This window comes from Lates calcarifer, linkage group LG12, assembly GCF_001640805.2.
Source record: "Lates calcarifer isolate ASB-BC8 linkage group LG12, TLL_Latcal_v3, whole genome shotgun sequence".
In the NCBI taxonomy this organism is placed as follows: Eukaryota; Metazoa; Chordata; class Actinopteri; family Centropomidae; genus Lates; species Lates calcarifer.
In genome coordinates, this window is record NC_066844.1 from 7,081,170 (window position 1) to 7,105,723 (window position 24,554).

At 38.1% G+C, this 24,554-nt stretch overlaps 1 protein-coding gene and 2 long non-coding RNA genes across 4 annotated transcripts in view; 2 read left to right on the plus strand and 1 right to left on the minus strand.

The window, feature by feature from the left end:
• Window positions 1-24,162, plus strand: LOC108873585 (immunoglobulin-like and fibronectin type III domain-containing protein 1). Its single transcript, XM_051074815.1, is given in 24 exon segments — window positions 1-234; window positions 4,371-4,455; window positions 10,036-10,155; window positions 11,127-11,269; window positions 11,386-11,485; window positions 11,627-11,671; window positions 12,684-12,717; window positions 12,811-12,994; window positions 13,116-13,229; window positions 13,323-13,491; window positions 13,767-14,039; window positions 18,780-18,904; window positions 19,041-19,182; window positions 19,364-19,657; window positions 19,759-20,055; window positions 20,514-20,693; window positions 20,843-20,971; window positions 21,074-21,382; window positions 21,846-21,931; window positions 22,034-22,226; window positions 22,334-22,431; window positions 22,433-22,631; window positions 23,117-23,443; window positions 23,543-24,162. Coding segments are annotated over 23 exon segments (3,615 nt in total). The 5' UTR covers window positions 1-234; window positions 4,371-4,406; the 3' UTR covers window positions 23,548-24,162.
• LOC108873591 (uncharacterized) overlaps window positions 1-24,554 on the minus strand; it is a 75,631-nt gene that overhangs the window by 40,967 nt on the left and 10,110 nt on the right. Inside the window, exon 2 of one of the 2 annotated variants that reach the window (XR_007814360.1) lies at window positions 3,287-3,324. The exons of the other annotated variant lie outside the window; for it this stretch is intronic. This is a non-coding gene — a long non-coding RNA (uncharacterized LOC108873591). The remainder of the gene's footprint in view (window positions 1-3,286; window positions 3,325-24,554) is intronic. 2 annotated transcript variants of the gene reach the window in all.
• LOC127143138 (uncharacterized) lies at window positions 14,942-18,773 on the plus strand. The gene is made up of 4 exons (XR_007814362.1): window positions 14,942-14,969; window positions 15,496-15,603; window positions 17,232-17,488; window positions 17,996-18,773. It is a non-coding gene; the product is annotated as an uncharacterized LOC127143138 (long non-coding RNA).

Below are 24,554 nucleotides of genomic sequence, written 5' to 3' on the forward strand. Positions count from 1 at the left end.
CCTCTTGCTTCACCGCCCACTCAACCTCCAATGTCTTTGGAGTCACCACAAATACAAAAAAGCCTAAACAGCTTTTGGCAGTCACTGGGTCTAGGCAGAAAAGGAGCATCAAGCAGTGACTTGCACAACGCTGGAAGGATCTATTACACTGAAAAAAATTAGAGGAAAGCACAGTGTGACCAGACTGCTGCCTGAAAGGGAACAGAGCTGAGAGCCACTGAGGACTGTGAGCAGGTAGGTGGCCCTCAAAATGAAGGCTGGATGAGAAAATGAGAAAACAGAGAGGAGAAAAGGATTACAGTCAGTCCTATTTCTTGTACATCAGCCCCTGCAAAAGGATAAATACAATGTGTGCTGTTTCCATTTGCATCAGAAAGACGTCAGCACTTAGTGAGGAGGTGCACAGTTAGGTGCAGTAAAAAACCTAAATTATACTTGCACGTGTAATGAAGACATGCTTCTATTTTGTTCTACAAAGAGCTAAATGTGCTGCACTTAGAGAGTAATAAAGTGACTCACAGTAAATAGAATTTTATGTGCTATCTAATTGCAGTTGCTCAAATTACAGAGTTTGCACCATATCAATAATTTAGATATACATTAAACACTGCACAGGATATAGTTACATAGGGCACAAACAGATTTGGTGTTGATGCTTGAAATCACTTTAGTAAGGCATGCAGGCTCCTCAGTTTGAATTTCACGGTTTTAAATCTAGGAAGCTGGATCGTAGCTGTGAGGTCAGAGCTGTGAGGTTGCTGGCTGATGACTAACTTCAGATGGAGGAATCAAATCAATACGTGGCCTGAGATTCAGAGAGTTGCAAGGAGGGAGTGGGCTGTACTTTGGCAAAAATAGCCTTTCTTTTTACATTACAGAAATACACAGGGTTGTGGTTGATACTCTCTGTGCTGTAGTTGTTCTCCTATACTTCTTTCTCACACTGCGTGTGCACAGCATGGTTGTAGAAAGCAATCATCTTCAATGCAATTACGCATTGTAGATCTGGAAGGATTCAATCGATCAAAGCCAACTAAAAAGCAAAGGAGAATAAACACAGACTGATTAAAACATACTCCCACACATAGCATGCTATGGCTGAAGAATTTCTTATAAGCTCTGAACAACATATACTGTATGCATCAACTTGTCAGCTCTTTTACAGCAATTAAACAAATGGGCAATTCCACTTGGAGGTTCAAATAGCACCATTAACACTCATTTGGCACCAAAGGGCCTTGTTGTCAGGCCTAGTTTTGCCTGAATTACACAGCTGAAGCCACTCTCCGTCTTGAACACTCAGTTGTAGCTGGTGACGTGTGGAGAAATGCGGCGAGGGACATTTGGGAGGATATCAGATGCCATTTCGAGAATACATGCTCAGTGATGCAGTTATCTGCAGGGGGCGGCTGAATCACTGAGACATGTCACATACTACCGACACATTAGGCATAATGCATTTGTCTGCCTGTACGGCATCTCCGGGGTCTTTTTTTTTTTTTTTTAACAAACTTCAAGCAACTCCACCGGCAAGTTCTTTCAAGTCATTAACGTGAGAAGAGGTCATCTTTAATGATGCGGTGATGCACACATGCAAAGATGGAATTACAGTCAAGCATCGCCGGGTGTGACCATGCATGGACAGAGAAGGAGCTGCACACAAAAACACTCATCGTTCTGTTAAAAAAGATGAAGAATGAAGAATGAAGTGGAAGCATTTATGGGACAAACTGTCAAAATACTACAGCAGCAAATAATGACCACAATAATCTTTTTAATAAAGATGCTAACATCCTATTGTGAAAAAACTCATTTAACATGTTTATAACAATGCTTTTTCCTCCTTGACTGTGCAGAGCATAGCAGAGTGAGATATATATATATATATATATATATATATATAGAAACATGATCATTAAAGCGTTAAAGAAAGACATGGAAAGGCTAGTACCAGTATGAACTCAGGCTGACTGAAGGTGAAAAGCTGGGGATATATCCTCTCTGCTACAGTGGTCCAACATTTCAGATAGACTGTCTCTGAGCTTGGTGACTTGTTATGTTAACTGCAGTGACAGCCAACCTGCCTACATACTTGCTCTAAATCATCTTTAAAGCAATAGAAGTGTTTACTGTAATGCAGCCCGCAGCACAAATCTTTTGAAATCTCAGGGATAGTGACTGGGACAGATGTTCTAGATCGATGTTATTCTATCTACAATGTTCCCTCCCCGACAAGTCAGGTTTCATTAAAACAGATGAGAGACCCTGAGCCAAACATTCAACTATAAATGTAATCAGCTAAAACGGCAATCTATCCGGTGGGAGGGAGGAGGAGTGGGTTCCCTTTAATGCAAAGGGCCTCCTGCCAAAATGTCTCCTGTTGCAGGCTGTTTTGCTTTTACCATATGTGTTGTGCCGTTCATTTTCGAGACTTACCAAGAGCCAAGATCGCTGCAGGAGCCTAAAACCTCTCTGAACATATGCTGGAGCATGTGTACAACTAAAAATAAAACACTTACTTTCCAAGAGGACAGGTTTTATTTTCACTGGCACATCAGGACAGACTAAATACAGCAGTTAAAATGTGAGGTTAAATGTTTAACATTTGGTAAAATTGTGGTCCAAGACAGAAAGAGAAACAAAATGAGATATTTCAGCTTTTAGACAATTTTCTTCTTATCTGAAGCCCTTTTTTAAAAAACCAAAAAAAAAAAAACCCTATGTGTCTTACATGATCACAAATAAGCCTTGGTTTTGAGTGTTAATCTCTTAGTAAATAATAAATGAGAATGATTTTTTTCCTCCAAAAGCTTAGTTTATTTAGTCACAAATATCTAAAGAAATACTTAAAATTTGAAATCAAGACATCAGGGTCTTTAAAGGTTTATAAGAGCAGGTGGAGTGCACATGCTGTTCAAACACGAAATGAGACAAAAAGGAAAATGAAATGAAAAACCAGTTCCTAAAGTGAGCCAACAGACAGACACAATAAATTGAGTCAGAGAATTATGAGATCAATACTGATCAGGGCATTTTCATGCAAAACAAGCAAACAAAATCAAGCATTTTGGTTATGCTGGTTTTCACATTATTAAGTTTGTAGAGATCTAACAGCAATAAATCTTAAGGTATTAGAAACAACTACAACATCCAAAATCACACACAAAATCCTATTTAGTATTTCAAGGTCAGAGAGGGGGAAAGTACTGTCAGAATTAGTAATATTATCAACGTTATTAACGTTATTCACACTGAGCACTGAAGGCAGATCTCAAGCAGGACTCACCTCTCGATGTCAACAATATTGTTTGAAAATCTGTTCAACTGCAAAGTAATATTGACAATAATATCAATTGCTCATTCATAACCACTCCTACTGTAAGCACCTGTCCAATGAGGAGGTTAAGGCCTCTTAGCTTGAGTCATTAGGTCAAATTTTACAAGAACAAAATATAGTAATGACATAAAGTGACGCATGAGACCCTTCAGAACAGAGAGGAGCTGTGACTCACAGTTAAACAAGTGTCATATGAGTCAGTTGTAATCCCTGGCGGTGTCATATCACATCTGATGTTTTTATGTAAAACTCTTCTGCTCTCTTCAACGAAAAAAAAATCAAACCACATGGTGGTGGTAGTGAACAAATGCTTCCCTCTCAGATTCCAGGGCTGAAATTTGGTTTCAATTATAAATATTGTATAGCTTTATGTAATAAATTTTATATGTATTTAAATCAAGTGACTTGAGAACCGGAGGTGTGGTGGAAATTGTGGCTGCAAGTGTAACTTTTTTTGAACGCCTGTGAAGAGATTATTTGAACCATGGTATTTCACTTTAATAATTTTTTTAAAAAACTGCACCATAAATCAGCTAATATTAATCATGACTGGGAGGCTGCAGCGGCAGTGGCAGTGAGTACAGTATTGTAAAACTAAGCCTAACTCTTCACCATGTTTATTTAAGGCTTCAGCAAGTTCCTTGCTTAATTAACACCTGCCTGGAAAGGATTCCTGAGATAGACATTCATTCCACATTGTAGCCTGCAGTTACTATAAATGACACTGGTTGCTGCCGCTTACTGACCAGTTAGAGAAACTGCACTGGTGGAGAGGAGTAGTGTGCTTCATCTGGGCATTTTAGAAATGCCAAACTTTCTACTAAAGTTTTGAATAAATCCATGTACCTTTGACTGGCATCTGCTTAAATTTTCAAAAAAGCAAATAAAAGCATGACTGATCCAAAAGTTAAAAAGACTGACACTTCAAACTCTGAGCAGGATGTCAGTCAATATCACTGATTTGCTTTTGAGCCATGTATGTATGCTCTGCTAAAGATGTTCTCTTTTATATTCTTTCTTTTTTTTTCTACAGAGCCTTCTGAAATAGCAGAGCCCAGAGGATAGCAAGATGTGGAAGAGGTCAAAGGTGACCGATCAAACTGCTGCTGGGCAGGCAGGTAAGTGCAGAATGATGGACACCCCCCTCTTATTGGGTCAGTTAAGGGTTGGTTTTTGCAGCTGTCTCCACCTGTATCTCCTATTACCCAAGCAATGATGGCAAACAGAATTCATTTTTACAACTAATCTTTATACAAAATGATTCATGTGACACTGCACTGAAGAAAAATAACAACCTGCAAGATGGAGAAACGACCTGAGAAGATGGCCACATCAAATATCACATAAGGTCATGTCTTGTGTAGAAAATCCATCTTTTTTGAAGACTTGGAAAACCCAAGACATCTGAATAATGCTGTATTATACTGAGCGCTGACCATTTCTGCTGAGAGAAAACAAAGATAAGCACCACAGCTATTTCTTTTGTCAAGTGGAAGCAGTCCAAATAATATGTTTTTTTTAAATTACTGCACAGTATAATGCCATCCATGATGTCAAGAAAACACGTCAACAAAGACATTTTTTGGTCAACAAGGGCACACCTACTGTTTTTAACCAGCAGCAACAAGTCTGAATGTACCACTAGCCAAATCGTTGATTAATCTCTGCTTCCCAGGGATGTGATAATGAAGATGTTGGTCAAATAAATGATCACAGGCGTCAAAGATGACAGAGGATGACATGCAAATAAGCCATAATCACTCAACAAGAGTATGTTGAGAAAAATCTCTTTCTGACCAAAAAAAAAAAAAAAAAAGGTCAAGACAAAGAATCTTCTGAGACTATCTGAAGAACAACACTGACATGCAGCTGATGGTAACAAGATGAACGACAGAATCATCACAGAGGATCAATGCGATGCTCGCTAGCAGCTGCCACAGCTGAGGAGGAAATCTAAAATGAAATGCCGTCTTTGTCTGATAGAAGACAAAATGAGGGCTTATTTGAAATTAATTTCCTTCAATTTGCTTTTGTCCAAAGTATCTACACAGAATTTCTCTCAAGCACTGCGCAGGAATCATCCTGAGATGCCAGCCGTGAGAAAATGCCTGAGCGAGCTTGTAGTTAAGTCTAATCAGCAGTTGCACAGCGCAACTACTGACATGCTGCTGTAACCATATTGCTAGCACACTGTTATTCTATTTTGTCCATGACTAACACGTTCTTGATGTGTGATGTGTTTTTGTTCCGCTCAAGTTGTGTCTGTGTTTGTGCTTCCCATTCCTGGGTTACATACTGTATACTGTGGTGTTTTATGTTCATTATGTGTCCATAATCCTGTCGAAGTTCCAAAATACCTTGGTGCTTTTGTCAGGATTAATATTTACCTGTCCTGTTCCCTCTCCTGCTGTCATGTTGCGTGTTAAGTCGACACTTCTGATGGATTTCTCCCAGACGACAAAGGTATGCGAGCAAATGAAAGAAATCAAATTACACAAACGATTCACCTCCTGTAAGTGCATGACTCCATGTTGGGTGAGTTGCATGCATGATGTGGTCTTCATCATTCCTTGAAAGGTGTCATCCAAAGTGGATGATTCAACTTTCAGTGTCACAACACATGCATTTCATTGTGACATGTTAAACAACCTCCATATGAATCCAAGCTGCAGGCTGTTGCTAGAGGGCACTGTGGTTGGTTGCCATGCGTCTATCTTGCAATTTAAAGCAAAAATGCCACTTTTTAAACTTATGTCCACATGCTAATTAGTCCTGTACAGTATGTTGGCACAGTTCAGTCTCAATAAGCGGACTTGCTCTACAGGGACATCACCAAGGGGTGGCATGACCTCTCCTAACATCTAACCAATCTGACTGGCCATCCCAGTGCCCCCTTAAAATCGCAGAAATCTTCAAGCTTAAACAACTTAATACTGATGAACCGCAAACAGCATGACTTTGGTATCAGTAAAAAGATATCTGAGGTTTTTATACCTTGAACATCGAGGTGGACTATGGTCACAGCTTTAAGCTACTGTTTTTGTTTCCCCTTAAGGTTTCTCGCCTTTTAATGCCTGACCCACATGCTCTCATTGGCTTCACTGTGACAACCACGACTGCCACAGATACAAAATTGAAAATTCTACGATCTTAGCAGTTCAAAGCAAGTCTCAGAGAACCATGTGCTGTCAAGTTAACACATAACATTGAGTTAATCAGCTGGAATGACATCAGTGACCTCTGAAAGGCCTTAAGCCTCACACAGCTCTCGAAATCCTTTGATTTCTTGTATCCATGTGACAAATATTCTGAGGGAACTGAGGGGTAACACAACTATGCAATTCTCCAAGGTGTCAAACTTGCTTAATGCAATAACAGCTAAAACTTGTAATGAAGGAAATTGGAGACCAACCAGTCATTTGTTCACATCTGCAAAAAGAAATCTGTTGATATCTTTGCAGTAAATCTCAAGCATTATACATTAATGTAGTCCAAGACAATTTAGACCAGTGACAGAATCTAATTTAACTGAGACATAAACAAATGAAAAGAGTTTAATAGAACTTACTGTATGCGCTACCCAGCTGCAAATTGGATGATTGTGGAGCAAAGAACTGCTTTGTTAAAGTTACAGCAAAGTCTAAACAGCCGACAAATGACTAAAGCTGCGGTGATGAGAATAAACATCACCCAAATAACAAGAAAGGCAACATGCTGGAGAGTCAGCAAGTTTTGAAAAGCTTTATGAATGTACTCTTTATCATTGATTTAATTGTTCATTTATTTATTTGGCAAACCAAATGTACTGTATTTATAAAGCACTTTTCACACACAAAGGAATTTCAAAGTGCTTTATAAGACATAAAAGACATGGAATGACCAAAAAACCCCCTAATTTAAAAAGATGAAAGCACAGAGCAATAAACAGAGGAAAGCACAGCACCCAAGTGCAGGGTGTAAGTACTTCGTATTCAGTTTTAAAGGTGGTGTGTTATATCTTCTGTAAGTTTGTTCCAGCTCTGTGTTGCTTTGTGTGATGTAAGGATACATTAGTGCAGAATAAATCACACTGCATAGTACAAATGAAGAAAATGAATAGCAAGAGAAAGGCCTGGAGAACACCTTTTAAAAACTTTCCGGTGCTTTCATTTGTGATGAACTGCTTTTAAAAGAATAATGCCTATCCTGGTAACAAGTCATCATGACGAAGCCCAGCTACAACAAAAGGAGCTGATTATCATGATGTAAAAGCAAAATAAAAATAAAGCAGGGTCATTAAAAACAGTCTCCTACAAGGATCTGTTTAGTAGAGAACAGAATAAACAGTCCAGTGCAACTGGTATAGATATGATAGTGTAGTCAGGTTATTTTCAGCCACAGACATTTCAGACATGGAGTAAATACTAGAACTGAATAGAAAACACTGGCAATGTAAAGGTTTTTACTGTAAAGCACTTTGTAACTTTGTTTTCAAATGGTGCTCTATAAATAGAGTTTATTATTTATTGTTGTTATTATCAGTATTATCCATCTGATGGCTGCCAAGATCTCCTGAAATATAAAATATCAAGAGTCTGGTGATGATTGGAAAAATAAATCATAAATCTAATATCCCTATATTACCCAGTTATACTCCATAAAATATTTTCTGCTGACTGACCCCTGAAATCAATGCCTGGCTTAAACATGCAGTTTTAATTGCTGTTCTATATTAATAGGCTGATCAATACTTCCATGCAAACATATTGCTTTTAATGATGTACGTGATCCTTCCACAGCGTGAGCGTTCAGCTTGTTGACAGCAGCAGAATTCATGTAATGTTATCAGTGCTCTGCTACATGCAGAACATACTGTTCAGTAGCAATGCACTTCGGACTGCAAAATGCTGGGGCACCCTACTCATTTCAGAAACTATTTATTCTCCAGTTAATATTCTGCCTATTGCAGGTCTTTCGTGCCAAGTGAAAATAATTAAAGACCAGGGATCCCCGGACCAGCTGAACCCCTGTGATCAGCAGTCGCTGATGCCCCCCTGGAGATTGCTGTGGGTTAGTTCATATTAGCACTCTCAGGGTTCTGGGACTTCTGCAAAACACTTAAACCTGCATTAATGCTTAATTCCAAAGATGCACATTTTAAATCCCTCAACGTGAGAGCTAAGTTGGGCCCCTATCATTCGTACCCTGGTGACCTAGCAACTGGAGTGGGCAGATGCACACAAAACGTCTGCCAATGTTTCCCTGTCTTGAGTGTTCACAAAATTAGACTGAACTGTGCTGAGAAGTATTTTTATAATTTTGCATAAGGCTTCACTAAACTTGAAACCATCCAACCAACATATAAGGTATATAGAGAATGTAGAGAAACTTGGAAATTTACTTTTTAATGTAGAGTTGACCATAAACTTGTGCTTTGTGGACACGTAAAATGAACCAGTAATTTGACAGACATAAGAATTTGTGTTTAAAGTTAAAAGTTTTTTTCTTTGGGTGATTTTTTCTCTTAATGTCTCTATAATTGTTGCAAAGCTAGAAATAAGAACTGAAAAACCTCTTCGACTCAATCACATATAATCTTGTAAAATAATTTTCCTTCATTCATTTTTAGAGCAAATTAATTCAATACTTAATTGGAAATAAAAGCTCTATACTGTGCCTCATAAGGTACAGACACGGTTACTCACATTGAATATTCAAAATAACTATTAACTCAAAGTCTCCACTCACGTTTTCAACAAGACATAAACATTTATGTTTATGGCAAGAATACTGAATTGATTATTACACTGACTATTATCTTATTAGGCCTGCAACTTACATAAATACAGTCAATCTGGTGTGCATGATTATATCAGGATTAAACACTCACTACTAATATCACCAGGCTCTTGAAGTGGAAGAGTCCAAAGTACATTATTACATAAAATTTGGCTTCTTCTTTTACAAAGTTGCTTAAAAATCTGGTTTTGCAAAACTGGAAAATTGTCTTAATGCATAAATTAGAGAGTCACAGTCCCTATGGGAAGCTCTTAGACTTATGACCCTACTGTTGGTTGTACAGTTTGTACCGTGCATTATGAGCACTGTTAATCCAGTGGGAGTGCTCCACGTTAACATTATTGTGAGGATGCAGTGTCAAAGCAAAGTCAAAACACAGGAGATGTAGTGTAGGTGGAGATGTAAACTCACTTGTCTTTTGTTTTTGCGAAAAGAGCAAGAGGGTTTTTGCAAAATACAGGAGCAAGTCCAGAGGAGTCAGATCTGAGGTGACTGCGAGACTCATGCTAATTTGGTTGCAAGTTGAACTTGCTTTATTATGCTTGCAATAATTTTGTCTTTTCTTAGCCATAGAATTTTAATCCATTATTTTGGATTTTTTATTCCCAAACACGTTGCTTCTGACTATGTGTGAAGTTTACACTGACAAATGATTACAAGGTTAACACATTTGTCAGTGCAAGCCGGGTGTAAACTGGGATGTATTTATCATCCACTTCTGAACTAAATCTGAATACAGTCTTGCTAAGCATTTTTTTTCTTCAAACATACTGTACGTATTCAGTTCACTGACTTCCACAGATGACTCCAAAAATAAGTCATTACTACCTGTAATGTTTTACTGAATATTCTGGATAAATGAATTTTGAATGGATGAATGGATGAATGAATTTTAATTTTTTTTTTTTTGACTTCATCAGGCATCAGGAAGAAGTCTAAAGTGCCCGGTGTCATGATAACGCAGTTTATGGAGGAACTTCCAGAGGGAATGTCAACTCCAGATTTCACTCGCAAACCCATTGCTCTGACTATTCAAGAGGGTAAGTCTTCATGTCTGTGAGAGAAAAACTGAAGGCAATCTTAAATGCAGAAAGATTATGTTTTTACTCTCCTATCATAATACTTGACTGAACATGAATGCATTAGGTCAAACGGCTTGACCTGAATCACAAATGGCAATGGGCAAAATGCAGACCACAGAGAAAGGGGGAAGATAATCTATTTCTACAACATACATTCTCAATTCTCAAGTGAGACATACAAAAAAATCAAGGTAAAGGTTATCTTTTATATGTATGAAATGTAGTGCATACAAATATATTACTCTTACAGCAGCACTGTAGCTTAAATGGTACAGCATGTGAACCATTAACTGTAGGGTTGGTGATTCAGTTCTCCAGTCAGTGTTGGTGTCCTTGGGCAAGACACTGATCCAATCACTCCCAACGCAGGGGAATTAAATGTAAGTCAATTTGAATGACAGTATCTACCAAATAAATGTTATGTACAGTTCCTTATTTGGATTTTATATTTAGCATCAGTCCTTAATTGGTGCAGAGGCACATGCAGTTACTGCACTTGTAAAAAAAATTTTATGTAATGTGGTGCCCTGGAGGCCAAAGGGTCGAAGCATGACCATAAACTACAGCACAGGTTGTACAACACCGATTTTTTAAAAATGTCACGGTCAGAGAATTGAGGAATATTTCCATTTCCAACATATTCTGTATAAACAGATGTTCTTCCCCCTTTTTCTTAACTATCTCCTATAAAAAAATCCCCAAAGATATATTTTTAAAAATCCCCAAATATCCCAAAATTAAACACCACAAATTGTCATACTACCTCATTCCAAATCTATTATATTTGATTTAATTACTTGCATATGGGTAAGGTATGAAAAAAGGTATGAAAATGTCTCATGTATCGGCAAACTGACATTTTTCCAAAAAAATATACAGCAATGAGTAATTTGTCACTAATAAGGATATGCTTATCTTACCTATCCCAGGTAAATATGCAGTCTTTAAAGCCAAAATAGTGGGCACTCCCACACCAACTGTAACATGGAGCAGAGCAAATGGAGAATTACTTTTCCACCCTGACGTGTGCCTGCAGAAGTATGATCAGGCATCCCAGGAACATACCCTTGAGGTGAGCTTTACGTGCAGCACTTACAGTATAAGGTATAAATGAAGAGGATTTACTTAAAACATCCTGCTTTCTGTGATAACAAAATTGCCATTAATTTTGCATTTGTATTTCAATAGTTTCCTAAGGTTGCCCCAGAGGATGCTGACACCTACAAGTGTTTTGCAACAAATGAATATGGAAGGGCTGTTTGCACTGTTGTGTTGAATGTTATTGCAGGTAGGGTCCTTATTATTCTTTGAATCACTCTATTCCTTTCAAGTGTGTTAGATAATATGTGCATTTTATATCTTGAGGGTATGGCATGCTTTAATTGAATTTTGACAGCTGATGAAAATTAAGGTTATTGTCTGTTTACAGTTGGATTCTCTAAGACCAAGGAGCTTCAAAAGTCACAAGGAGAAGGTGAGATTTCAAATACTAAACGTATTTAAAATTATAATGCCTTTTTCTGGCAACGGGTCAGAGCATGCCATTTTAAGGCCAAATTTATCACAAAAAGAGAGCTAATATGCACAGTCCCTGCCCCTGTCAGATACAAAAAGCACCTAATATCAGACAAACTAGCAAAGCAATTATAAATACATTTATCACATTTTTAAAAATGACACTTTAAGGGACTGGGCAACCAGCTGTGCACAAAGATGAATAGAGGTTGATGGTTTTCATCTAAGCTATCAATACTTGAATGATGCTACAACCCATCCCATATATTTTCATAACAACATGACATTTTATTCATTAATTGGATTTACTGGGAAAAATCTGCCTGTTATAGTTCATCTGTCACATCAGTGCAGTGTCAGTGTGCTGACACTCAAAGCCTTAATGGCTCTTTTAGAAATCGACTGAAAATTTTTGAACATCGCAACAAACTGTGTAAACTCAGCACAACCTACATAGTTTGTGATTGATCACCTTTAGTTTCCTTTTGCCAAAGAATATCAGGACAGTGGAGATCAGAATGTCATCAGTTTGATGTAATGTCTGATCTGTCACTTCCTGTGTCCGAGCACTTTTACTACTTGACACCAGAACTTGATTTGGGTCTAAAGAGAATCTGGGGGTTGTCATTTAGAAGCACCTATGGTTCCCATGTTCTTTTATTTATTTTTTTATTTTTTTTCCATGACCATGGGAATTGTAGTTTATTTTGAGCCAGTCCCACAGACACTGTGCTGCTGTTGTAATTACCCACTAGATCACAAACTGTATATTGATTCATCAATGAATATAGTCCAAATACACTGTTACACTGTACTATGCTTGTTTGAGTGACAATAGCTAAAAACTATGGTGACCAGCTGGTTTAGGAAAATACTGAGATTTGTTGACAATAACATAAGTATACAAGAATAGTATAGTATACATGAATAGTAGACATATACATTAACTGCTTTTTGTTACACTTCCTCAGATGCAGCAGACCTCAGAAAAAAGCTTAAAAAACGGTGAGTTCAAATAATGTAAAATCAGCTGTTTGCCTGTTAAAACAATTGTTCGCGTAGAGTTGAACAAAATTAATGAAACCTCTCACTCTGCAGTAACGCTGATGGAACACGTGAGGAGAAGCCAATGGAGCCTGAGGAGAAGGTCTGGGAAATTCTGCTTAGTGCAGAAAAGAAAGACTACGAGCGGATCTGCGCTGAGTACGGTATCACAGACTTCCGAGGAATGCTGAAGAGACTCACTGAAATGAAGAGAGAGAGAGAGGAGGAGATTGCAGAGGTATGTGGCATACTAACTGTTATTTCATTCTATTATGAACATCTCCAAGAAAACAATTTTAACATCTCTTCTTTCCGCTTGTTGTTTTAGCAGCCTGTTTTGTTATTTATTTCTGCTGTAGTTTGTGACACACATCAATACCCTGAAACATATTGAGGTCAGTGATGACGACTGCGCAACAATTGAGTTGGACATGGACCTAAAGGATCCTAGCAGCAAAATTTTCCTGTACAAGGTGAGGTATTGATGTCTCACTTCAGCATTTTTTGGCTTGTGTTCTTCTTTTCGGAATTATCTGTTAACAGAATGGCAACATGTCCCTCTGCAGGATGGCGTGATGGTTCCATTCACCAAAGAAGAAGGCGAGGGGATGAAGCACAGTTTGAAACAAGTTGGCAAGAAATACGTCTTCACGATTAAAAAACTAGGCTCAGAAGATGCTGGACTCTACTCAGTGGATGTTGAGGGCGTCAATGTATTTTCCACAGATTTTAAAGGTAAGTCATCAATCAGGTGATTAAGATTAGATAAGGTTTAAGTGAATTCAGTTATTTTCCAGTTATTACTAATATACTGCAATTCATCCAAAAGATACTTTTGATATTAGACTGACTTATAACTATGATTAAAGGCACACAATGAAAAAGGCCAGCTCCAATGACCCAAGACAGCCAGTTTAGAAAAATGGTAAGGACGAATGAAAGAAATTAAATAGTCTCTCTCTCTCTCTCTCTCTCTCTCTTCTTTTTGTGCCCTTTGTGAAATCCTGCAGTACCTAACGTTGACTTTGCTGTCAAAATACAAGAGGTCAAGGCAGAGGAGCGACAGGACGCCCTCTTTCAATGTGTCCTGACTGCACCCATGAATGAGATTAAATGGTGTGGCAAAAACGCGCCACTGTCAAATAGCGAGAAATATGAAATCAGTGTATCTGAAGATAAGCTGATCCATAAGTTGATTGTGCGGGACTGTATGCCTTTGGATGCTGGTATCTATGCTGCTGTGGCAGGAATCAAATCATGCAATGCATGGCTTATAGTTGACGGTAAGAAAATTGTCTTCTTCCTACATACATCCTTAAATTCTAATTGCACCATATGGATGACAGTTGCATGCATTAATATGGAATATCTTGCAGATAATTTCCCCTGACACCAAATAATTGTTTAATTCTAAATTTAGTATTAAGTTATAGTAAATATATTTGACGTATTATCTTTTATAGCTGACAAAGATCCTGCCAACAAGGGCAAGAAGGCAGCTCGCAAAACAACTATGGCTGGAGGTGGTAATGATGATGATCTGATGAAAATAGCTAAAGAACAGCAGGAACGATATCAGAAAGAAATGGAAGAAAAACTGGAAATTGCCAAGAAGGCTCAAGAGGAGAGAGACGCTGCAGAGGCAGCTGCCCGAGCGGAGGCAGAAGCAGCTAGAAAGGCAGAGGCTGAGGCAAAAGCTGAAGCTAAGGCTAAGGCTAAGGCTGCCGCAAGGGCAAAGAGGGCAGCAGCCAGTCAGGATGGAGCTGTGAGCAGAACTAAGAAAGGTGCTGCTGGTGGTGCAGATGGTGCCGGAGGTGCGGGTGCTGGAGCTGGTGGAGGTGCAGGTGGTGAAGGTGGAGGTGCAGGTGGTGAAGGTGGAGGAGAAGATGGAAGTGGAGCTGGAGCTGGAGCTGGAGGGGGAGCTGGAGGTGGTGCTAGGGGTGGCGCTGGGGGTGGCGCTGGAGGTGGAACAGGAGGAGGAGCGGGAGCTGGAGGTGGTGAAGGTTTGGGAGAAGATTTTGAAGGAGATGAAGAATATGATTCATTTGAAAATTCTGACGAAGAATTGGAGGGAGAGGGAGGAGAAGGAGAAGGAGGAGTGGGAGGAGGAGGAAAAGGGGGAGAAGGAGGAGAGGGAGGAGAAGGAGGTGGAGAAGGAAGAAAACACAAGAAACGAATCAGAGATGGCCCACTCGTTCCAGATACAGAGATAGGTAAGATATTAATTCACATTGTAATGTATGCTGAGAAATTTAATGACATAAAAAATAGCCTCCAAAATATGGCTGTTATTCTCCTAAATACTCAAGAGGATGCAACACAATATAAATATATCATAGAGAAATTTGTCTTAATTTTGTCTTAATTAATATTAATATGATTAGTAGTAGGAGCGGTAGAAGGTTTATGTATTGCGTTGTTCTTCATGTCTTTCTGTGTTGGGACATTAAGTCTCCTCTTTATTTCTTTTGTCCACATTTTACAGTTCTCTTGATGTTAATTACTGTATCTGGTATTCACTGTTGTCTGTCTTTTCTGTGAACTTTCACATTCATTATAAAAGTCTCTTAATCTATTAATGCAATTAATATCTTTAATAATATTCTTAAGAAAAAGGAACTGATGACATGAGAGTCATCTTTCTGTCAGCATTAATATTATAATAGCAAATTATGACATTTGGCATAAAATTATGTGTAACATTCTGTATAAAGCTGTATTTATTATTATTACTAATAGGAGATAATATTGATGAGGAAACCACAAATCAACAAGGTGAAAAATCTGGGAAAAAAGGAAAACGCCCCAAAAAGAAAAATGTGGAGGTTGAAGAACCTGTTGTTGTTGGTAAGAGATGTCAGAGGTTGCATGTTGTAGACGATTTACTGAAGTCATTTGGGAATGAAAATGACTTTGATATCACCACTGTGGGGGATTCTAAATATGATCTAATTTAGATGTAGCTGAATTAACAATAACTGTATATACACTACCAGTCAAAAGTTTTAGAACACCCTAATTTATCCACTTATTATCTAAAATTTAGTTCAGTTCAAGTCCAGTGAATAACTTTAAATGGTTCAAAGTAACTGGCAGAATAATATATATATATATATATATATATATATATATATATATATATTATTATATATATATATATATATTATTCTGCCAGTTACTTTGAACCATATATATATATATATATATATATAACAGAACAAGACGGTGGCTTCAAATGATGGTAGACCAGCAGAGTCTCCAGAGTTAAACCACATGGAGCTGGTTTGGGATGAACTGGACAGAAGAAGAATGCAAAGTGACCTGCAAGTGCAATGTCTGTGGGAGCAGCCATGGGACAACCTTTCTGAACAATATTTGATTTCTACTGTGGAAAGAATGTCACAAATGCGAAGATAAATTATGATTATTTTTACGTTTTTTTTTAAATCTTCAATTGCTGATTTGTACAGCTGGAAAAATAGAGGTGCTCTAAAACATATGACTGGTAGTGTAACACTGACCAACTTAAACTGCTGACACTGACAAAGCTCTACAATGCTGCACTTTGCCAAAGAAGCTCCATGTGGCCCGGGTGAATTTCAAATCATATTCCAAACAGGTCCTGTTGCTTTATCCACAATGTGTAAGACTGGGAGTAAGAACATGGGGTTTAGAGTTATGTTTATCAATTCTTGAAGACCCTTGTAAACCCTGGGCTTTAAGTATTAACTCATTAACTATCTGCTAACAGATAATTTAGCTTAGCTTAGCCAACATCGCAACACAATTTTAGATGTCTACATCTTTGTATGTTTGTTTTTTGTGGCTCTTATGAGAAACATTAAGTAGTATAGTATGATTATGCTGTACTACTTTGTGCATTCTCTTCTATTAATCTTGTGCATAGATAAATATAGATATTTGTCTATATTTTTGTTTTGTGTGTAATATGTCTGTTGATTGCAAACATGTTTGTCTTCATGTTATCATAAATACAAAAATGGAAAAAGTGATTTACCAACTGAGAAACATAAAAGGTGCTGCTCATAACAGAACAGAGGTTTGTTATTTCTGAGAGACAGAAATACTAAACTAATTCCCAATTAATTATATCATGAACTTCTGTCCACTTTGTTGAATACCACTTAAAATTGAAATTACAGATCAGCATGTTGTTACTGGTATTACTTCTACTTTATAAAGTACCCATAATACCGCTTATCCATGACAAGTGATTTGTAATAGCAAAATAAACTAAACTGCAAAAAGGAAATCAATCAAAAAACCCCCTCAGTTAATCAAGTCACTTCACAATGACACCATTATAGAACTGATTTTGACTAGTGAGTTGGATATCACCTTTTCCACCACCCTCTTCTTCGGCACTGAAATTAATGTTTTGTTATTTCTGTTGCTGCTGATATTGTTTTCATGCTCTGTGTTGACACTTAAATTGTTATTGTTACTGTTTTCAGTAATGTTATTTGTAAGGCATATCCAACAGCAAATGAGAAACATTGGATTGATGGTAATTACGATGATATCCCCTAAAACTGAAAAGCAAAAAACAGAGAAGCAAGTGGTGCCAGTGGTGATAATGGCACAGGGCCAGCAGCAAGCAGTGATGAATCTGCTGAAAATGGTGTGCGTGCAGACGGCGGTGAGCCATCTGCAGCTGGCAAGCGTTCAGGCCGTGCACGACAAGGCCCATTGATCGAGGAGACAGTTAGTGGTAAGATTACGGGCGCTGCATTAACTGCTGCATGGGAAGCACTGTCACTGAAGAAAGTCATTTGATGAGCAGATGACTTTCCCAGTGGTTTGAGGGTTAACAGAGGAAGTGTGTGACCACTGAGCAGAATGCTACATTTGATCTCTAATTGGTTAAATGGCCTCAGAGAGTTCAGCAAGAGTGGATTTTAACCTTGAGAGTACCTGTAGAAAATGCTAATCAAATATGATGCACTAATTATTTTGTCAACCTATGTTAGTCTTGTTTGCAGAGAATAGAATAGCATTGGTTATATAATCTTATTTCTGTGACCTACGGGCAGGATATCAATTTACTGTGTGTGTCCACCTCCATCTCTTATATATTGTGTTTGCAGACTGTGTGTGTGTGTGTGTGTGTGTATGTGTGTGTGTGTGTGTGTGTGTGAGAGAGTAACATTTAAATGCATCTGTGCTCTGTGTGCATCTGTGTTAACAATCTTGCTTGCCTTTTTAATTGTTCATGCAGGATGAGTCGGTGCATTGAGGTTAATTATTTAAATGAGGAACCACAGAACCAATCATGTTCTTCATACAACAACTTGTAACACTCGTGTGTAGACACACACTCTTACATAATTTGAAGATGAAGACAATCTGAGCTGACTCTAAAGGATGACCAGTTTCTTCACATTGAAGACTGAGATCATGTCATATGATAATTTCTTCCACTGACCAAGGAACTGTCAGTCCTGAGTGGGAAATCTTATTTAGTGTATTTTTCTTTCAAGAGTAACTGAGTGAACAGAGGCAAACGAAAGCCTCAGTGATGACAATCTTATGAGCTGTGCCAAGATTTCAACTTTGCAAACTCTGAAGTTGAAGAGGGCCACTCCATAACAAGACAGTCGAGCTACATGTTAACCAAGAAGACTTCATCAACTTCAAAATATATGCATTCTGCACTCTTACATTCTTTACAAACTTGGATTACACAGACACTGACATCAAATCTGCATTTTCACATGTATTTTACAATAATAAAATACATGATATCAACAGAAATGCAGAAACAAGATGCAGAGCTGTGATGATTGTTTAAAAAGGTGAGGTAAGTGTGTACACACTTGGATTTACATTCAAGTGCGTAGACCATGTATTCATCCACACATGAATGCATGAATTCCTTGTAATTGTTGATCCACAATTACAAAAAAACGTGAAACAGCTTAACAATAACAACCTGTATGCAGATGTAAGCTGCAGCTGTAGAACATGTTCATCCACTAACTTCCTGGTTGATAAATCCTCAGACCCAGGAGTTCACTTTCATGCTGGGCTTTCTGACTGCAAAGCCATTATTGGAGAAGCAGCATTGCTGGAATGTAAACTGAGCAGCGAAGATTGTAAGGGAATCTGGTACAAAGATGGAAATGAGGTATGTAGTCATTATCTAGCATATAGATTTGGAGGTCACCACAGTAATATAGCCGAAGACGTATTGAGGATCTCCTATTTATATATGTCAGACCTTCATATAATCAAACTTTATGTGTTAATATGTTTCTTTCCAGATTAAATCATCTGAGGGTATAACCATTTCACAAGAGGGAAGTTTCCACAGGCTGAAAATTCACAAAGTCACAGAGGAATTTGCTGGGAAATATAAATTTGAAGCAGATGGAAGAAAAACAGAGGCCTTGATTGTTGTTGAAGGTAAAATTTTTTTCCTCATGAAAATTACCTCCTTACATCATTCATTAGACTGTGCCTACAGTATACGGTCATAATGAAAACAGATTTTTAAGAGTACTGCATATTAATCTAAAGTTTACATAATTAGATGCATGAAAGACACTGTTTCAATCTATCTGTATGTTTTTGTCAATCGTTTTAGATCCACCCCGGTTTGATAATGAGGAATTGGAAGCATTTAAAACTCCTGTGACAGTGAAAAAAGGACACAAAGCTACCTTCAAAGTACCTTATATTGGACGAGACCCTATAAAAGTTCAGTGGTACCTTGAGGGTGAAGAGCTTTCTGACGACTCAAATATCAAAATTGAGCACTCAGATGGGTGCAGCCGTTTGCTTCTTACCAAGCTGCAGCGCAAAGACAGTGGTGAAGTCAAGATAAAACTCAAAAATGAGTTTGGCACTGTTGAGGCCCTCAGCCAGCTTGTGGTACTCGGTATGTATAAGAAAGACTCAGTGAAAACTACATTTTGTTACACTTTGGCAAATGCATTCAGCAAGGACTAATGTTCTGTATGCTATTTTGTTTTGTGACAGATAAACCTACTCCTCCAATGGGACCTTTGGAGATTGTCGAGGCTTCCTCCTCCACTATTGAATTCAAGTGGAGACCTCCAAAAGACAGCGGTGGCTGCAAGATAGCAAACTATATTCTTGAGCGACAGCAAGTTGGTCGCAACACCTGGAAGAAGGTGGGACCAATAGGTCCAGAGGCCAAATACAAGGACAGTGATGTAGATCACGGCAGGAGGTACTGCTATCGCATCAGAGTGGAGACTGAAATGGGCACCAGTGAGCTGATGGAAACGGAGGACATTCAAGCTGGTACAAAAGGTAAACTCAAATTGAAACGATCAAATTGTGTGTAAAAAAAAAAAAAAAAAGCCTTTTAAGTACAGGCCTGGTCACAGTAACATTGAAACTGTGAAATCACTTAATTTCAATGGAATTGCTGCCATCAGGTCATTCTTTTGCAAATGTTTTTAATTTAAAAACCTTTGATGAACTTCATAACACTGACCAACAGCAACTGTCTTGACAGTGGTGACATTTGAGGTAACAAAGTGTAGCTTTTCGAGCTGATTTGCCCTATCCAGCTTCATTTAACCCTCCTTGCATTGCCGACCAGGCCTTAATTCCACACAAAAAGTCTTTAAATTTCAAAAAGTTCCACATGAAGGTTTCAACATGTTGTGAAGTTACAATATTAATCCGACTTTTGGTTAGTGTACTGAAAATTTGACTATTTTTAGACAGAAATGATCACAGATTCCAATTTTTTGTGTATACAGCATACCCTGGACCTCCATCAACACCAAAGGTTGTCAGTGCCTTCAAGGACTGCATCAACCTCTCCTGGTCTCCTCCTTCCGACACTGGAGGAACCAATATTCTGGGATACAACCTTGAGAAACGCAAGAAGGGCAGCAACCTGTGGGGCCAAGTCAACCCACCTGAGGAGATGATCAGAGGTTACTCTACTATTCATCCATTATTTCTGTTTAATAATGTTATGACAGCCTGTGACAACACACTGGTGAATGTCTGATGATTTGTAGCGGTCATTCCTGTATTGCATAGGTATGGAGCATGATATACTGTTTCTATGTGTCCTATACAGCAAAGGGATTTGCTGTCAAGGACGTGGTTGAGGGCATGGAGTATGAATTCCGTGTGTCAGCAATCAATAACTCTGGAGCGGGTGAATTCAGTACACCATCTGAGTTTGTGTTTGCCAGAGACCCTAAAAGTAGGTGGACATTTAGAAATATTGTGACAGCCATAATTTTATCATCCTAATACTTCATACAGCCTACAATTCTCAGCACTCACTATGAATCATGTATTACAGAGCCTCCTGGTAAAGTCATTGACTTGAAAGTGACAGATTCCACCTACACAACCCTGTCCCTGTCTTGGACCAAACCCAAGGACATTGAGGGGGAAGAGGATGAAGCCAAAGGATATTTTGTGGAGATCAGGCCTGCAGAAAACACAGACTGGGATCGGTGCAATGCAAATGCAATTACCATGAATTCCTACACAGTGAAAGGCATGAAGTCAATGGCCATGTACTGGGTGAGAGTGATTGCTACTAATGATGGAGGAGAGGGAAAGCCACAGGAGCTGGATAATTACATCCTTGCCATGCCTCCTCCTGGTAAGAAACTCCCCTCAAATTACAGCACTAATGTCAAACAGCAATATTTAATATTACATAACCTTAAGAAATTGATCAGGTTTAAGATACTCAACAAGATAAATGCAAAGATGCACTGGAATTCAGGAGGATACAACTGCTTCACACCTATTGCTCTCTTTGACCTCTTCATCTTATCACCAGTAATGAAAGACAAGAGCATTAAGCAACTTTCACTTTCAACTGAGCATTTAAATTATCATTAAAATGTTTTATTATTATAGAAGTTGAGCAACTGTTAAGATGGTTTACAGAGGAGCTACATTTGAATGAGTAATAAATCCTATTCAAAGTCAAGAGAATAATCCAAATGACTGTAACAGTACTGTGATTTTCTAGTTTTCTCTTAATCCCTAAAAAGGTAATTGTCAACATCCAAATAAATGACAGATAATAACTAACTTTTCTCCTGCTTTTCATCTAGTGAGGCCACGATTCACAGATGCAAAAATCAAGAGTTTCATGGTGGTGAGAGCAGGAAATTCTGCACGATTCAACATTAACTTTGAGGTAATTCAGGAAGTAATTAAAATTATTTATATCTATGATAGTGCATATGCAGCCAACTCATTTCATCCTCTGATAAATCTGACAAAATTATATTTTCTGCAGGCCTCCCCTTGGCCTGAGGTAATCTGGTTGAAAGATGGAGTGCCAGTGTCTAAGAAAGTGACCATCAGTAACGCAGAAGGCACATCCCAACTTCTGATTCCCTCTGCTGAGCGCACAGATACTGGGATCTACACTATCCTTGTCAAGAACATTGTTGGACAAGAAACATTTAGCATTGAAATTAGAGTCACAGGTGAGTTACAGTAAAATACTGTATGTTCTTCCTGTATAAATAATTGACTGCTGTTCCATATGCAGCAAGTGACGTATGAGGTAAAACCTTTTGTATTTGAATTCTAGATGAACCTAAGCCACCAGGCCCTGTGGAGCTTGATGAAAACGTGCCTGGCACAGTGACTATTTCATGGGCCGCATCTCCAGATGAGAAGCGTGATGAACAGGCTGCACTATATGGTGACTAAGCGTGATTCAAAGAAAAGACAATGGCACACCATTGCAGATCACATCTTCAACAATAGATTCACAGCCTGCAACATAATGCCAGGTCGAGAATACCAATTCAGAGTCTATGCAAAGAATGACATGGGCTCCTCCAATCCCTCAGAGTCACCAAAGTGGCTGATTACTGCCAAGAAAGGTAAGTAATCCATGTTCACCTAATACTAGCAACAAGTATTTGTATTTAAATCAAGACTGTATGTTCCCTGCTTAGATTTACCAGACATTCCCTTTACTAGAACTAAGGCTACAAAAATTTTGTGTGTGTCCTTTCTTTCCAAGATTGTTGTTGTTTTTTGCTTTTTCTATTTTATTTATTTATTTATTTATTTTGGAGCTTAATTCAGTGGAAAAAGTGCAGGGATACATTTTGGGGCAAATACAACAATTTTTTTCCGGCCTCAACATCAGTCAATTTCTGATTTCATTTTGGCCTTTCAAGCATGAACAGATTTCTTCTCTACATTCTGATATCCAGCCAGTTAATTCTCAGTACATTGGGTTTTGATATGATTTGATCCAATCATCACACCATCTCTGAGATGTCTTTTTTAGGGCGAGCCATAGAATTTTGATTAAGTAGATGAATTCTGATTTGATGTAATATATTCTATTTTCTTCCAGAAAAGTTCACAGTGAACCTGCTGGAGTCGAAGGCCTGCAACCTGCAATGTCCTCCAAAGTTCATTGTCCCACTGAAAATGCACACTGCTCCTCAAGGGTATGAATGCTACATGAGCTGTGCTATAAAAGGAGATCCAACACCTCATGTGACATGGCTCCGCAACAATATCAGTCTGAATACCAACACTAACTACTTCATCTCCAACACCTGTGGAGTGTGTTCTCTGCTCATATTGAGGGTTGGACCTAAGGACACTGGAGAGTACAAGGTTGTTGCAGAAAGCCCTATGGGGAGGGCAGAGTGCTCCACTAAACTGACAGTCAGAGGTAAATCTTAAATTGAATGTGCTTGTATTTAAAATATGTTGTCATGTTTGACGATCTTTGAAAACTGAAACTAATAAGTACCTTTGTCTTCTCTTTCAGAATAAATGAACACACTGAAGATGATGGAGTTGCTCTAAAACCCTAACAGAAGAAAAGTTTTCTGTAAATCAGAGATACTACACACTATGTCTTTAGAGTTTAGCCAGCTCTGACTGAATTAGATAGATTGGTGGTTATTTAAATTTTAAGTCACAGTAAGGTCTTAGGGTTACAATTGTTGCTGAACTAAAAGCCACAAACATATCGTTTGTTCTGATTTCAACTGTGCAGTCTCAATAAAAGAAAAGCTTGGAATGCTAATGTGCAATCTTTCATATTTTAACTCTAATAATATGCATGTTAACAGCAAAAATATTTACAGTGCAGAACTCTGTGTAGCAGTGATTTATTGATTTTAAAAGGGCTATCTAAAGCTGTTTGCCTAAAGCTCAACTATTGGCTTGTCTTTCAGTTCAATTTAAAATTTTCTGTTCATGTGTATGATGACTGTTTGATTGTAATTGTTAACTTTTCCATAATTGTAGTTCTTCCCCCAAACTAAACCAGAGAGGAGAAAACACTGACATGAAAAACTTATATGATGCTGACTGTTTGTTATAGAATGTTACACGTAAGAAAATGTGTGTGGGTTTGGTGTAAATAAATATTTCATACTGCTATTGTGATACTGAATTTTTAATCTGCATGTTACTTAGAGTGTATAAAGAATCACAAATAATATTATCATCATATACTGTAAATATATGATGATGATTTGTAAGATCTCCATTTTCCCCATTTTTATTGAAATTTAAGCAGTTCAAGTCCAACAAATAACTTTAAATAGTACTAAGGTAAACTGCTTTATTAACTTGAAACTTTCCTGTAGCAATGGAAGTAAATTAAGCCTTGAAAGTTGAAAATTAAACCCCAACTTTAGTTGGTTACTTACAAACCCTCTGTCTATACAAAGAAAGTGTTTGACCAAATTGTGTTACTACACCCCTCTGATGCATCATATGGACAATTCTCTACTGCATGAGGTAGTACTGTATTTTGCTATCAGAATGGC